This window comes from Oryx dammah, unplaced genomic scaffold (genome assembly GCF_014754425.2).
Source record: "Oryx dammah isolate SB20612 unplaced genomic scaffold, SCBI_Odam_1.1 HiC_scaffold_4, whole genome shotgun sequence".
Classification (NCBI taxonomy): Eukaryota; Metazoa; Chordata; class Mammalia; order Artiodactyla; family Bovidae; genus Oryx; species Oryx dammah.
In genome coordinates, this window is record NW_024070188.1 from 78,571,648 (window position 1) to 78,586,322 (window position 14,675).

General features: G+C 40.0%; 1 protein-coding gene across 1 annotated transcript in view; it reads right to left on the bottom strand.

Moving 5' to 3' along the window:
* The window catches only part of TFB1M (transcription factor B1, mitochondrial), a 61,092-nt gene that overhangs the window by 31,775 nt on the left and 14,642 nt on the right, over positions 1–14,675 (bottom strand). The window contains exons 3-5 of the mRNA XM_040238733.1: positions 10,469–10,577; positions 9,063–9,214; positions 1,111–1,230 (exon numbers count right to left, since the gene is read on the bottom strand). Of these exons, the coding sequence (XP_040094667.1) occupies positions 1,111–1,230; positions 9,063–9,214; positions 10,469–10,577 (381 nt within the window). The remainder of the gene's footprint in view (positions 1–1,110; positions 1,231–9,062; positions 9,215–10,468; positions 10,578–14,675) is intronic.

A 14,675-nucleotide genomic window follows, 5' to 3' on the forward strand; every position in this document is an offset into this window, starting at 1 on the left:
ACCAACAGTTAGAACTGGACATGGAACAAGAGACTGGTTCCAAATAGGAAAAGGAGTACGTCAAGGCTGTATATTGTCATCCTGCTTATTTAACTTCTATGTAGAATACATCATGAGAAACGCTGGGCTGGAAGAAACACAAGCTGGAATCAAGATTGCTGGGCGAAATATCAATAACCTCAGATACGCAGATAATACCACCCTTAAGGCAGAAAACAAAGACCTAAAGAGGCTCTTGAAGAAAGTGAAAGAGGAGAGTGAAAAAGTTGGCTTAAAGCTCAACATTCAGAAAACGAAGATCATGGCATCTGGTCCCATCACTTCATGGGAAATAGATGGGGAAACAGTGGCTGACTTTATTTTGGGGGGCTCCAAAATCATTGTAGATGGTGACTGCAGCCATGAAATCAAAAGACGCTTATTCCTTGGAAGAAAAGTTATGACTAACCTAGACAGCATATTAAAAAGCAGAAACATTACTTCGCCAACAAAGGTCCGTCTAGTCAAGGCTATGGTTTTTCCAGTGGTCATGTATGGATGTGAGTGTTGGACTATAAAGAAAGCTGAGTGCCAAAGACTTGATGCTTTTGAACTATGGTGTTGGCAAAGACTCCTAAGAGTCCCTTGCACTGCAAGGAGATCCAACCAGTCCATCCTAAAGGAAATCAGTCCTGAATATTTACTGGAAGGACTGAAGTTGAAGCTGAAACTCCAATACTTTGGCCACCTGATGTGAAGAGCTGACTCACTGGAAAAGACCCTGATGCTGGAAAAGATTGAAGGTGGGAGGAGAAGGGGATGACAGAGGATGAGATGGTTGGATGGCATCACTGACTCAATGGACATGAGTTTAACTAAACTCTGGGAGTTGGTGATGGACAGGGAGGCCTGTGTGCTGCAGTCCATGGGGTCGCAGAGTCAGATGCGACTGACCGACTGAACTGAAATGATCTACCACTGTGATTTTTATGGTTTTAGGAGAGGGAAGGAAAAAGTTATGGTACAGTTTGCATAGAAGATCAGATTCTAGCAATACTTTTCTATGACACATCCTCACACATCCTAGTCCTAGTATACTATATTGTTCAAAACAAATAATCAGAAACTCACCTCTGGTTTGGGGACAAAAGCCTGACCTGGAATTGTCAAGATGTGCTGAACGTCACAGAGGTACTGGGCCATAATGGAGAGGCGACTTCGCTGTTTGCTTCCAGTAGTAGCTGTAAGTCTCTGCAGAAGGACAAAGAGGAATTTTGGCAAATAACTCATTCATCATCTATGAATACCAGGTGGATTTTTTTTTTAGGTAAATTTTAAAAGCATAGGCTATCTAACATGATACATAGCCAACATGGGGAACATTTTCCTTCAACACTAACTGAGGTACATCTATGAAGTGTGAATTATACACACAATGCACTTAAAAAAAAATCAAATTAGAAAATTTCCCTACCATTGGCTATTGGGATTTTCAAAGTAGAAGATACTGTATGAAACAAGTAATCCATAAATACAGATAGGTGAAAACAGCAAGAATAATGAATTCAAGATGCTTTAGTTTTATGAACTACCCCAATGTCTCAATGAACATTTCCAATGGTATGTCCTTTATTTAAATGTAATAAAACCATGAATATTTAGAACTCTTGAATTGGATGATTTTGAGAACTTTTTTTTTTTAACAAAAAACTTATTTTAAGCACCCAAACATTTTTATTTTAAAATTAGGTATGTGTGAATTAACTCATATACAATTCAATCAATATCCCCAAAGGATTTTTCAAAAGAACTTTAAATTCCATATAAATGTTATATGAAAAAGTAAAGGGCCAAAAATACCTCAGGGCACTCCTGAAGAATATCAGCAATGTGGGGCAGGGGGCTGCTCTGCGGAGGTGACATGGGGGCATTCGCCTTGCCAGATATCAAAATTAAGGCAGTATCATATTGTTAGAGGCACAAATATACCCATGGAACAAAAACCCTGAAGACCCAAGCACACGTGGACTTTTGAAATGGGACAGATGTGGTGTAGCAACTGCTAGTGGGAGAAGGATGGATCATTTGGTGACTTTGGTATAAGCAGGAATCTACAAAGAGGATTGAGCAGGCCCATATCTCATATCAACCAAAAATAAATTCCAAGTGAATTAAAAGTAAGTGAAAAATAAAATTTTAAAATTGTATGAGTAAGTATCTATGACTCCAGGGCAGGGAAGACTTTCTTAACAATGCAAAAGCAGCAGTCACAAGAGACTGATACATATTGTTCTACTTAAATTAACACCTTTTTGTATAATGAAAACACTATAAAGATAGATCACAGACTGAGAGAAGGTATTTGAAACTCTTATCTGACAAAGGATTAGTGCTCAGAATATAGAAGAAACTCCTATAGATCAATAACCAAAAAATAAACTAATAGAAAATAAGAAGAGCAACGTTATAGCAACCCAAACGAACTATAATCATAAACTATGCTCAAGTAAATTACAGATCAGGGATATGCATATTAAAACCAGTTGAGATACAATTTCATATTTCATGAAATAAAACTTACACAACAGAAAAAGGACTTAATAGAACCTAGTACTGGCGAGTATATGGAGCAATAGGAATTCTCATGTGCTGCTAGTGAGAGGGGACTGGTTCAAGCATTTTGGACTATAATCTGGCAATATATAGTAAAGCTAAAGTTGAGTAAACTGCTGTAATCCGTCAGGTTTACCTTTATGAATATATTCTAGAGACCTGCTTCACAAGTAGATATTTATAAGGATATTCATTGCAACGTTATACGTAGTATCCAAAAAAACAAAGATCCATCAATAGGTGAATGAATAATTGTGGTAATTTTGACAATGGATACTAAATAATATTTACAATGAACAACAAAGGTTACCAACATAAATCCCCAAATAGAGCAAATAACTGACAGAAGATAGGTACAGTGTGACTGCACTCATAGGAAAACTTTTGAAGATTATTTATCCTTTACTCTCTATGTGCATGTGTATGTATATCTATCGATATCTGCAGAGCAAGCAAAACATGTTCATGGGAATACTGAGAATCAATTTTTAGACAGTTCAATTCACAGGAGGGAAAAAGGGGAGATAGAAGAGGGTTCCAAACATATTTATTTCTTAAAGATATGAAAAATATGGTATTATGTTGGACAAAGCTGAGTGATGCATAAAATAATTATAGACTTATTTTTCTAAAATGCATCCTGTTCCTAGAGCTCCCTAGACCTCTTCTGAAGGACAGAATCAACATTACAGACAGCAATGATTACTGGAATAATCCTGGGCCAGGTGTGCCTGTGGTGTGCCTTACTACTCAACAGTCGGAGATGGAGTGATTCTTCAAGTTCTGTTTCACTTAAGAGTGCTATGTATCCACTTCTGCCAGGAGAAAGGAGTATCCTGACCCATGAGTGTTACCCTCCTATCTCTGGGATTCCCTGGTGGCCAGTGAGGGAGATGAGGGTTCCATCCCTGGGTTGGGAGGATCCGCTGGAGGAGGGCATGACAAGCCACTCCAGTATTCTTCCCTGGGAAATTCCATGGACAGAGGAGCCTGGTGGGCTCCAGTCCATGGACACAGACACAGACTCAGTGACTAAACAACAACAATCCCATCTTTGCAGCAAATACACATAGGCTTTGGAGATGAAAACATGTCAATCTCATAACGTAGAAGAAAGCAGCACAAATACCTGTCCCTCATTTATTAAGGAAGAATTCAATCCACAGACCAGAAAGCTTTGCAAAAGACTTCATTAAATGCTAGCCTAAGAGTTCAACGTTTGATCCAACCACTCAAACATTTGATGTTTCTTTGATATATTACAGGTAAAGCTATGAAAATTCAAACTCCATTACAAGATATATTTGAAGAGCGAAAGTTCAGGGAACCAAACCAGGTAATTTTTCAGTTAAAGGAAACCTCTAACCCTCGAGCTTTTAAAAAATTCTGATTGAGTGTAAGAAAAACAAGAGGTCAACGAATTCACAAGAACAGTTTTGTTTTTTTTTCTATTCATGTAAAACAATTTTAAGTAGAAAAATTAGACTTATGCTTGAGAAACTGCAGAGCCAAATATCAGGGACAATGAGAACTAGATAACTTATGGAAAGGCCATTCCCTTAACCAGACATGGTCCCCTGGAGATGGTAGATGAAGAGGTTGATGCTGGACCCAGAAAGAAAAGACCACAGATCCAGTCACACAAAGCACTGGAACATCATGATTTCAGCAGAACACATATGACCTATGTTCAGGTTCAGCTTTCCCTGCAGCTAACTCCACGACCTTTGGAAGACATTAAACTACGTTGAGTCTTAGTTTCATCACCTGTAGCATGAGGTTAGATGAGATTCGTTACACTCTCATTTACACAGTCTGATTCTATTTTATGAGCTGCAACTTTCAAGTGTCTACAAGCCCCTTAATGTGTATGAGCTGAATTCTTACATTTACACCCTGTCGTCTTAGAGAGGAACAAGACAAACATGCTTGTTTCTGCCCTGTAACTCACAAAGTCAAGCCAAGCAAATATTCTAAGTGCTTTCTGTGGCTAAAATTCAAAATGCAAATATGACAGTGTCAAGAACAAAGAGAGGGAAAATTGGAGGATGCTGCTATACAGTCTTCCACTGAAGCTCTCACTCGCAAAAATGTGAAAGTCAGTCAGGGGACCAGTGTTATCTATACTTTTAAAGCATTCCATAAATTATAGACTCAGTATAAACTCTTCTCAATATTCAAACTAAAATTTAACTAAAATCAACTTTTTGTTAAAGAAAAATAATTGCATATGGTAAACTGGAAGCAACACTATTATTAATAACAAGTGACACTGAGTCATTGAAAATGTTACTCCACCTCTTCAGCCTCTGTTCCTTTGCTCTTTCCCCCCAAAGAATGAGAATATTTTTGCATTTCTATTGTGCTACTGAAGAGTAGAAATACCATAATAATCATATCAGCTGAGGAAAAGAATCCAAGGACAAACCCAAAAATTGAGAAAAGCAACAAAGAGAACTATTACCATGGCCTCAATTCAAACCAACAGAAAAGCACTATTAAGTCACAAGATGACTAGGACCTCAGGAAAAAGGTAGGCTGCCGTCTATGGGGTCGCACAGAGTCGGACACGACTGAAGTGACTTGGCGGCGGCAGCAGGAAAAAGACGATGTCATCTTAAGAGTTTCTAACAAACACAAAAGGGTTCTACATTTTTGTGATGGATTTTATGGCCCAATACTCTAAAACGGAAATTTTCAACTTTGGTGGTTTTGACATTTGGGGCTAGTTAATGCTGAGTAGTTCTTTGCTATGGGGACTGTCCTGTGCACTGAAGCATGTCTACCAGCTGCCCTGAACTCTATCCACTAGATGCCAGAAGCACCCCCAGCTGTGACAACCAAAAGTGTCCCTTGAGTGGGGAATGGGGCAAAACTGCTGTTGAAAACCAGCACCTCTGGAAGGGAACATGGAGAGAGAGGGATGGATGCAAGAAAAAATTTCTTATAATACATTCATAAATTATTTGAGAGGAAGATACTGGAAGACTTGAACTAAGGTAGTCATCCAATGTCTACTCTCAAAGCAATTCTGATATTAAGTTGTACTGCTTTATTTTTTACAGAAACAACCATGAAGCTAAAATACACAAAACAACAGGTTTTGTAAACCGGACACGACGCAGTAAGGGACTGTGATCACTGCCAGGAGGGAAAGGAGGTGAGCCTCGGGACTGCCCAGCTTACAGCTCCAGCACAGGGGGAGCCAAGAAACAGCAGCCAGGGAAGACCTGGAGTTCAGGAGACAGAGGTTGATGTTCTGGGAGGCCGAGGCAGCTAGGATCCGTGGGGCAGGCTACTGGAGAAGCGGAGAGGTCTTAGGGAAGGTGGCAGAGACAGGAAGGGAGTGAGTGGAGACACACTCCCTTTCAAGTCTTTGGCAGAGCAAGGATCTGGAAGGGGTGTATGAGGCTAACTCCTCAAGGCTAGGGAAGCTGGACAAAGTACCCCTGGAAAGCTGTCGGACAAAACGGAGCTCCTACGGGGCTGGAAATAGTCTGCATTCCCAACAGCTAAAGTAGGGAGCCCATGAAATACACAGGACACAGGGTGGCTTCCTCAGAAACACCATGGCTTAGTAGTAGGACTTAGCCCCAGATCAAAGGCTGCTTTGGACCCATCATAACAAAGCTTGAAAGGCAAACCTCAAACCAGTTTGCAAGTACTTTATTTACATGCCAGAACAAAACCCACCACTCAACCCTATACGACAAAATCTGACCCTCAACAACATTGGGAAAAAAAAAAAAACAAGCCTCACAATAGCGAGTATTGTAACAAAAATTACCAGGCTTGCAAAACAGAAAAATGGGACCCAGAACAAAGAGGGTGGGAAACATCAACTGGTAAAATAGTACAGAAATGACAGAGGTAATGGAATTAGTAGGCAAAGATCTTAAAATAGCTATTACAAATATTATACATATGCATAAGGATGCCAAGTACAGCATAAACATGAGAGAAAGGGAAGATAGAATAAGACTCAAACGGAACTTTTAGAGATGAAAGTACAGAAATGGAAAATACAATTATCAACAGATTAGACACTGCAGAAAAGAGTGGTAAATCTGAGGCTGCAAGCCTTATGACCAGCATTGCCACCCTGAGGTTTGTACCCTAGAGTAATCTCGTCTATGTGTACCGGCTGGGATCAACATAAGAATCTTTGTGACTGTTTGTAATAATCAAACACTGAAACTAATGCAGGTCCCCAAACAGGAAGACAGACAGATAAGCCTGACAGATCAAAGTCAGCAGATAGTAAACAGCTGTATAAATAAGCTACAGCTATGGACAACATGAGCAGATCAGGATAAAAAGAATATACACTGTATGAACCCATTTCTATAAAGTTGAAAAATGGACAAAACTGAAATATATTATTATACAAGTAAGAATCTGATAAACTATGTGAAAGTGAAGTCGCTCAGTCGTGTCTGACTCTTTGCAACCCCGTGGACTGTAGCCTACCAGGCTTCTCAGTTCATGGGATTTACCAGGCAAGAGTACTGGAGTGGCTTGCCATTTCTTTCTCCAGGGGATCTTCCTGACCCAGGGATTGAACCCGGGTCTCCCGCATTGTAGGCAGATGCTTTACCCTCTGAACCTAATATTCCCTACACAGGTTCAGAAGGAATAATAAATTGCAAACTCATGGTATAGATTATCCTGGTAGTAGGTGCGGAACAGGAGATGCAGTCAGAAAGAGGCATACAAGAGGGTGTCAGAGATGTTAGTAATCTAATTATTAACTTAACTTTAATTGGATTTAAAGATTTAATGGGATTAAAGACTTTAGTTGGATTAAAGATTTACTGAGCATGACCATGCCCACCAGAGCAAGACCCAGTTTTCCAAACCATAGCTAGTCCCTCCCATTGGGAAGCTTCCACGAGCCTCTTACCCTCATCCATCAGAAGGCAGACAGAATGAAAACCACAATCACAGAAAACTTACCAAAATGATCACATGGACCACAGCTTTGTGCAACTTAATGAAACTACGAGCCACTCTGTGTAGGGCCACCCAGACGGCCAGGTGGAGAGTTCTGACAAAACGTGGTCCACTGGAGAAGGAAACAGCAAACCACCTTGGCATTCTCGCCTTGAGAACCCCATAAAGAGTATGAAAAGGCAAAAAGGTATGGCACTGAAAGAAGAACCCGTTAGGTCAGTAGGTGTCCAATATGCTACTAGAGAAGAGCAGAGAAATAACTCCAGAAGGAATGAAGAGTCTGAGCCAAAGGGGAAGCGACGCCCAGCTGTGGATGTGGCTGGTGGTGAAAGTAATATCTGATGCTACAAACGAGAGTACTGCATAGGAACCTGGAATGCTAGGTCCATAAATCAAAGTAAACCAGATGTGATCAAACAGGAGATGGCAAGAGGGAACATCAACATTTTAGGAATCAGTGAACTAAAATGGACGTGAATGGGTGAATTTAATTCAGATGACCATTATATCTATCACTGTGGGCAAGAACCCCTTAGAAGAAATGGAGTAGCCCTCACAGTCAACAAAAGAATCTGAAATGCAGTACTTGAATGCAATCTCAAATATGACAGAATGATCTTTCATTTCCTTCATCAGAAGAATCAGAAATGATCCTTCATTTCTAAGGCAAACAATTCAGTATTATAGTAATCAAGTCTACGCCTCAACTACTAATGCCAAAGAAGCTGAAGGGTTCTATGAAGACCTACAAGATCTTCTAGAACACCAAAAAGAGATGTCATTTTTATCATAGGGGACTAGAATGCAAAAGTAGGAAGTCAAGAGATACCTGGAATAACAGGCAAGTTTGGCCTTGGAGTACAAAATGAAGCAGGGCAAAGGCTAACAATTTTGCCAAGAGAACACACTGGTCATAGCAAATACCTTCTTTGAACAACATAAGAGACGACGCTATACATGGACATCACTAGATGGTCAATACCACAGTGAAGAGGACGACGGAGGATGAGATGGCTGGATGGCATCACCGATTCAATGGACATGAGTTTGAACAGACTCCAGGAGATTGTGAAGGACAGGGAAGCCTGGTGTGCTCCAGTCCATGGGGTTGTGAAGAGTCAGATGCAACTGAATAACAACAATTTGACTTAGGTGGTGGGGATTCGGCTGTTCTTTTGATTAAGCCATACACACACAAAGCCGTGAATATACATGATACACTCTTTTATATTCATATGTCATAAAAAAGAACTGTTTATAGCCTGCAGATTCCCTCCTTAGATCTCTTTGCTTCAAAAACTGCTTTCAGTGCTCTGCGGGTTTACTTTTTAGAGACAAACTTGGAACACTCCAGTCATGGAAATGCCTAGCAGGCTTATGTGAGTCGAAGTCTATATATTGAATAATGAGACACCCAACCCCCTTACCTTTCTCAACTCCAAACTGATAATATTCTTTTTCTTTTGTTCTGATAATTTGATCTTGTGATAAAACAATCAGAAAAAGTTAAAACTTACCTCTGCCACTTCCTTTTGAAAAGTCAACGTCATCCGGGTTCTACCATATGCGAATGGTCCATTTCTTTGAGAAACATTTTCAAGCCATTTGATAATCAGTGGGGTTGATACACTAAAAGGCAGATTTCCAATAATATGTACATTTGGAGGATCTGGTTGGCATAAGAAAAAACTTGGTATGATTATTCAGCAATGTATTATGAATACAATTTTAGTGAAGAGTAAAATCAAACTGGGTATTAATAGCATCAAACAAAAGCATACAAAAAGATAATGGCTGAGTATTTTTCAGTCCATTTATTCTTCAGAAGCAATGTTTGCTCACAATCAGCTTTGAATTAAAGGAAAAAAACCCGACCTAATTAGTATTCAGTTAAAGTCCCCAGGTTTTGGCTTAGGAAAACATGAAAAAGAATTGGTTTGAGGGAAAAAGATCATTTAGCCTTGGACATGAGGTCAAAGTTCCTGTGGGACACCAGAGAATCTGTCAGATGCCCACAAAGAGGATACAGGCTGGACATGAAGACTGTGTACAATATATATGTGGTAAGTGAAGTCAAGATTTAAGATGTGGGTGGAAAAATAACCACCAGCAAAGTTACAGAAAGCTCAAAACAAGGTGAAAGGTAGAATAGGTGGGCCTGGTATCAGGGAAAACAGAAGCAGAGAAATCTTCTAGATGAGAGTAACAGTTTAACACTGGGGGACGCAGAGAAGGTTTGCGGCAGGCAGTTAGGTGGGTCATCCCTCTTGTCTGTGACTGGCTGGGCAGGGCAGAAAACTGAAGTGGTCACGGAGAAGAGCCGGTTGGAAGGGGGAGCCAGGCAGAGCCAGCCACTCTGAAGGAGCCTGGTGTGGAGCAGCGAGACTCAAGGGCAGCTGCAGAGGCACCCCCAAATCACTCCTCCAGCTGTTCTGAGGGGGGTTTATGGGCAAGAAACACTTCTGTGTGTTCCAAGGAGCTGGCACATAGCAGGTACCCAAAAAACTGTCCATGAATGAAGAGTGCCTTGGAAGGTTACTGAATGTAAAAGACAGAGGAAATAAAGTCGAAAAAAAGGTGGGGTACGGCTTCGCTCACCAAAACACTTTTTTCACCATTTGGAAAACACTTTCTAGTTCATTCCATCTTTATATGGTATCATAAAAATGCCAAGTTTATATGAACAGACCCCAAAATATTTGAAAAATATTAGTATCAGATAAATTTGGATGAAGAGAAAGCAATCTGATTTTTATTTTGGAATAAAGTGGAAAAGCAGAAAAAATTGCAATGCACCTTACCTATTTATCTAATTTTAATATAAGTATATAATGAATATTTATAATGTATGACAAATAATACAAATATTTGTAATCTAAACAATTACAAAAGAAAATAAGAAAACCAACCCAAAGACACTTACCATCCGCCCACTGTCTTTTGAGACTTTCTGGAAAAGCCCTTTCTATCTTAAATGTCAAGACATCTCCATGGACAATTCTCAATTTTCCAGGTGCTGCATCAGAAAGCATCTAGTTTACAAAAAGGTCAATAAAATGAGCTCATACACTTTAAAGAACAGTGGAATTAATTTTTTTCCCGCCAAACCTGTGCATCATAAATCAATATGGAAAGTCAGAGACTAAGAATGATCATTAATGAACTAATAGCATGCTGTGTCCACTGCAACAGACATCCGTGGTGTTCGACTTTCAACACATAGGAATGACTGGGAATGGCGGCAGATAATAGTATAACAATAGCCTATTAACGTCACAAATATTGACATAATTTTGACCCTCAGGATGGCTTGTATTTCGGTATAGATTTAGCAAAAACTGAACTCCTGCATTTTTAAACTGGAGACTAAGTAGTCTTCCAAGGCAATAGAAATAAAAACAAAAATAAACAAATGGGATCTAATCAAACTTACAACCTTTTGCACAGCAAAGGAAATCATAAACAAAACAAAAATACAACCTACAGAATGGGAGAAAATATTTGCAAACAATGCAACTGACAGGACTTAATTTCCAAAATATAAAAACAGCTCACACAACAATAACAAAAAACCCAATCAAAAACGGGCAGAAGAACTAAACAGACATTTCGACGAAGACAAACAGGTGGCCAATAGGTACAAGAAAAGATGCTCAATATTGCTAATCATTAGAGAAACACAAAATTACAATGGGTACCACTTCACACTGGTCAGAATAGCCATCATTAAAAAGTCCATAAATAAATGCTGGAGAGGGTGTGGAGAAAAGGGAACCCTTCTACATACACAGTTGGTAGAAATGTTTAAGTTGGTGCAGTCACTGTGGAAAACAGTATGGAGGTACCTTAGAAAATTAAAAACAGAATTACCAAATGATCCAGCAAACCCACTCCTGGACACATACCTAGACAAAACTGTAATTCAAAAAGATACCTGTATGGTCAGGAAGCAACAGTTACAATTGGACATGGAACAACAGACTGGTTCCAAATAGGAAAAGGAGTATGTCAAGCCTGTATATTGTCACCCTGCTTATTTAACTTATATGCAGAGTACATCATGAGAAACGCTGGGCTGGATGAAGCACAAGCTGGAATCAAGACTGCCAGGAGAAATATCAATCACCTCAGATATGCAGATGACACCACCCTTATGGCAGAAAGTGAAGAAGAACTAAAGAGCCTCTTGATGAAAGTGAAAGAGGAGAGTGAAAAAGTTGGCTTAAAGCTCAACATTCAGAAAACAAAGATAATGGCATCCAGTCCTATCACCTCATGGCAAATAGATGGAGAAACAGTGGAAACAGTGGCTGACTTTGTTTTTTTGGCCTCCAAAATCACTGCAGATGGTGACTGCAGCCATGAAATTAAAAGATGCTTACTCCTTGGAAGGAAAGTTATGATCAACCTAGATAGCATATTAAAAAGCAGAGACATTACTTTGTCAACAAAGGTCTGTCTAGTCAAGGCTATGCTTTTTCTAGTGGTCACGTATGGATGTGAGAATTGGACTATAAAGAAAGCTGAGCGCCGAAGAATTGATGGTTTTGAACTGTGGTGTTGGAGAAGACTCTTGAGAGTCCCTTGGATTGCAAGGAGATCCAACCAGTCCATCCTAAAGGAGATCAGTCCTGGGTGTTCATTGGAAGGACTGATGTTGAAGCTGAAACTCCAGTACTTTGGCCACCTGATGTGAAAAGCTGACACATTGGAAAAGACTCTGATGCTGGGAAAGACTGAGGGGGCAGGAGAAGCGGACGACAGAGGATGAGATGGCTGGATGGCATCACTGACTCAGTGGATATGGGTTTGGGTGGACTCTGGGAGTTGGTGATGGACAGGGAGGCCTGGCGTGCTGTGGTTCATGGGGTCGCAAAGAATCAAACATGACTGAGTGACTGAACTGAACATGTCCCGTAATGTTTTTAGTGGCATTATTCACAGTACCAAGATGTGAAACAACCTGATGTTCATCAACAAATGAATGGATAAAGATGTGATACATATGTACAATGGAATATCGTTGTTGTTCAGTCACTAAGTCCGACTCTTTGTGATCCCACTGACTGCAGTCTGCAGGCTCCTCTGTCCATTTGGTTCTCCAGGCAAGAATACTGGAGTAGGCTGCCATTTCTTTCTCTACAATGGAATATTACTCAGCTATTAAAAAAAGAAGGAAACAGTGCCATTTGCAGTAACATGGATGCAACTAGAGATTATCAATACTAAGCGAAATAAGTCAGAAACAGAAAGGCAAGTATCATGACATCATATATACATGGAATCTAAAAAGCAACACAAATGGATTTATCTATGAAACAGAAACAGAATTATGGACGAGTCAGAGAACAGACTGCTGACTGCCAGGGAGGAGGAGGTTGGGGAAGGATAAAGTAGGAGGTTGGGGTTAGCAGATATAAGCTTGTATATATAGGATGAATAAACAAGATCCTACTATATAGCACTGGAGAAGAAAATGGCAACCGACTCCAGTATTCTTGCCTGGGAAATCCCATGGACAGAGAAGTCTACCAGGCTATAGTTCAAGGGGTCACAGAAGAGTTGGATGCGACTTGGTGACCAAACCACCATAAAGCACAGAGACCTATATTCAATGTTCTATGAAAAACCATAATGGAAAAGCATAAATCGAAACACTACAAGTCAACTATATGTCAATAAAAATACTGATTAACAAATAGAGACTAAAGATATAACGAAATACTGAGAATTAGAAATCATGTGAAAGATGACCTTAATTTAACTAAATCTTTATATCTTAAGTACATGTGAAGGATCGATTCTACATATTACCAAGATCTTTAACTAAATCTGCGAGTAGAGTCAACCAAGCAGAAAAATTATGTGTCCCTGCCCAGCTATACGTGGCACTCGGAGACACTCCCTTGACCAGAGCGCTCCTGAAGTAATTCCGATCCACAGGCACTTTCAACCTAATGAATTATCCTGCATGTTTTAACAAAAGCTACTTCCTGGCCAATTTCTACCTTCCACTCTTTGTTGTCCTTCCTTTCTTCAGGTTTTCTAAGTGAAAAAGAGAAGTACTCCTTTCCTTTATCTTTTTTCCCCTCCTCCTCATCCACCTTAGCATCACACCTTAAGAAATGCTCTCATAGTACTGAAGCGTTGGCACCTAACTAAACGAAGCCTTACAGGTAAGCCATCTATAAACGTGCATGTGTTAAGTGCCCTGGACTCAAAACAAAACTTGATTCCTGAAGTCCTTAATAAAGAACAACAGCCAGATGCAATCCATGAGCTTATAAAGTAAACATGCAAGAGAGCAAAATCAATAAAAATAAGCACATCTAAAAAACAGTGTGGGGAAGAGATAGTTAGGGTTTTGGTATCGACATGTACACACTGTAATATTTAAAGTGGATAACCACAAGGTCCCCCTACCGTACAGCACAGGGAACTCTGCTCAATGTTACTGGCAGCTTGGATGGGAGGGGAGTTGGGGAAAATGGATACGTGTATATATGTATGTATGGCTGAGTCCCTTTGCTATCCACTTGAAACTATTACAACATTGTTATTGGCTATTCTCCAATATAAAATAAAAAGTTAAAAAAATAAAGTAGGTTACAAAAGGAAGAAAGGAAGAGGTGACCCTCTTCCCACATTAAATCTCAGTTCAGGGAACTCAGAGAACCTTGGCTCCAATTCAAGGAACTTTTGCCCTTAGCATCCCCCGGATCTTCTTCTCTAGCTCAAATGAAGCTGAATTCTCTATCCTAACTCTCCTCTGACTAATTCAGGCAACTGAGGAAGGATGAAAGCACCATCACAAAAGCCATGGGGGAGACATGGACCAAGGCGCCTAGCTGTAGCTCACTCACACCTCTGGGTCAACAATGTGCCTTGCACACGCTTCTGTATAGCGCTGTGTACTATAGTCATGTATATACAGGTTTCTTTCCCCCGTAACAGAGGCCCCTTAAGGGCACCTGTTTCTTATTTACTTTAATATCCCCTGTGGCTGCAACAGTACACAGTGGGTGCTTTATATGTATTTGACAAGTAAATGAGTAAGTGAATGATCAAATGGCATTCAGTTTTCTATGAAGCTGGAAAACTCCTCTCGTAGCCTACAATATTTGGGGGCC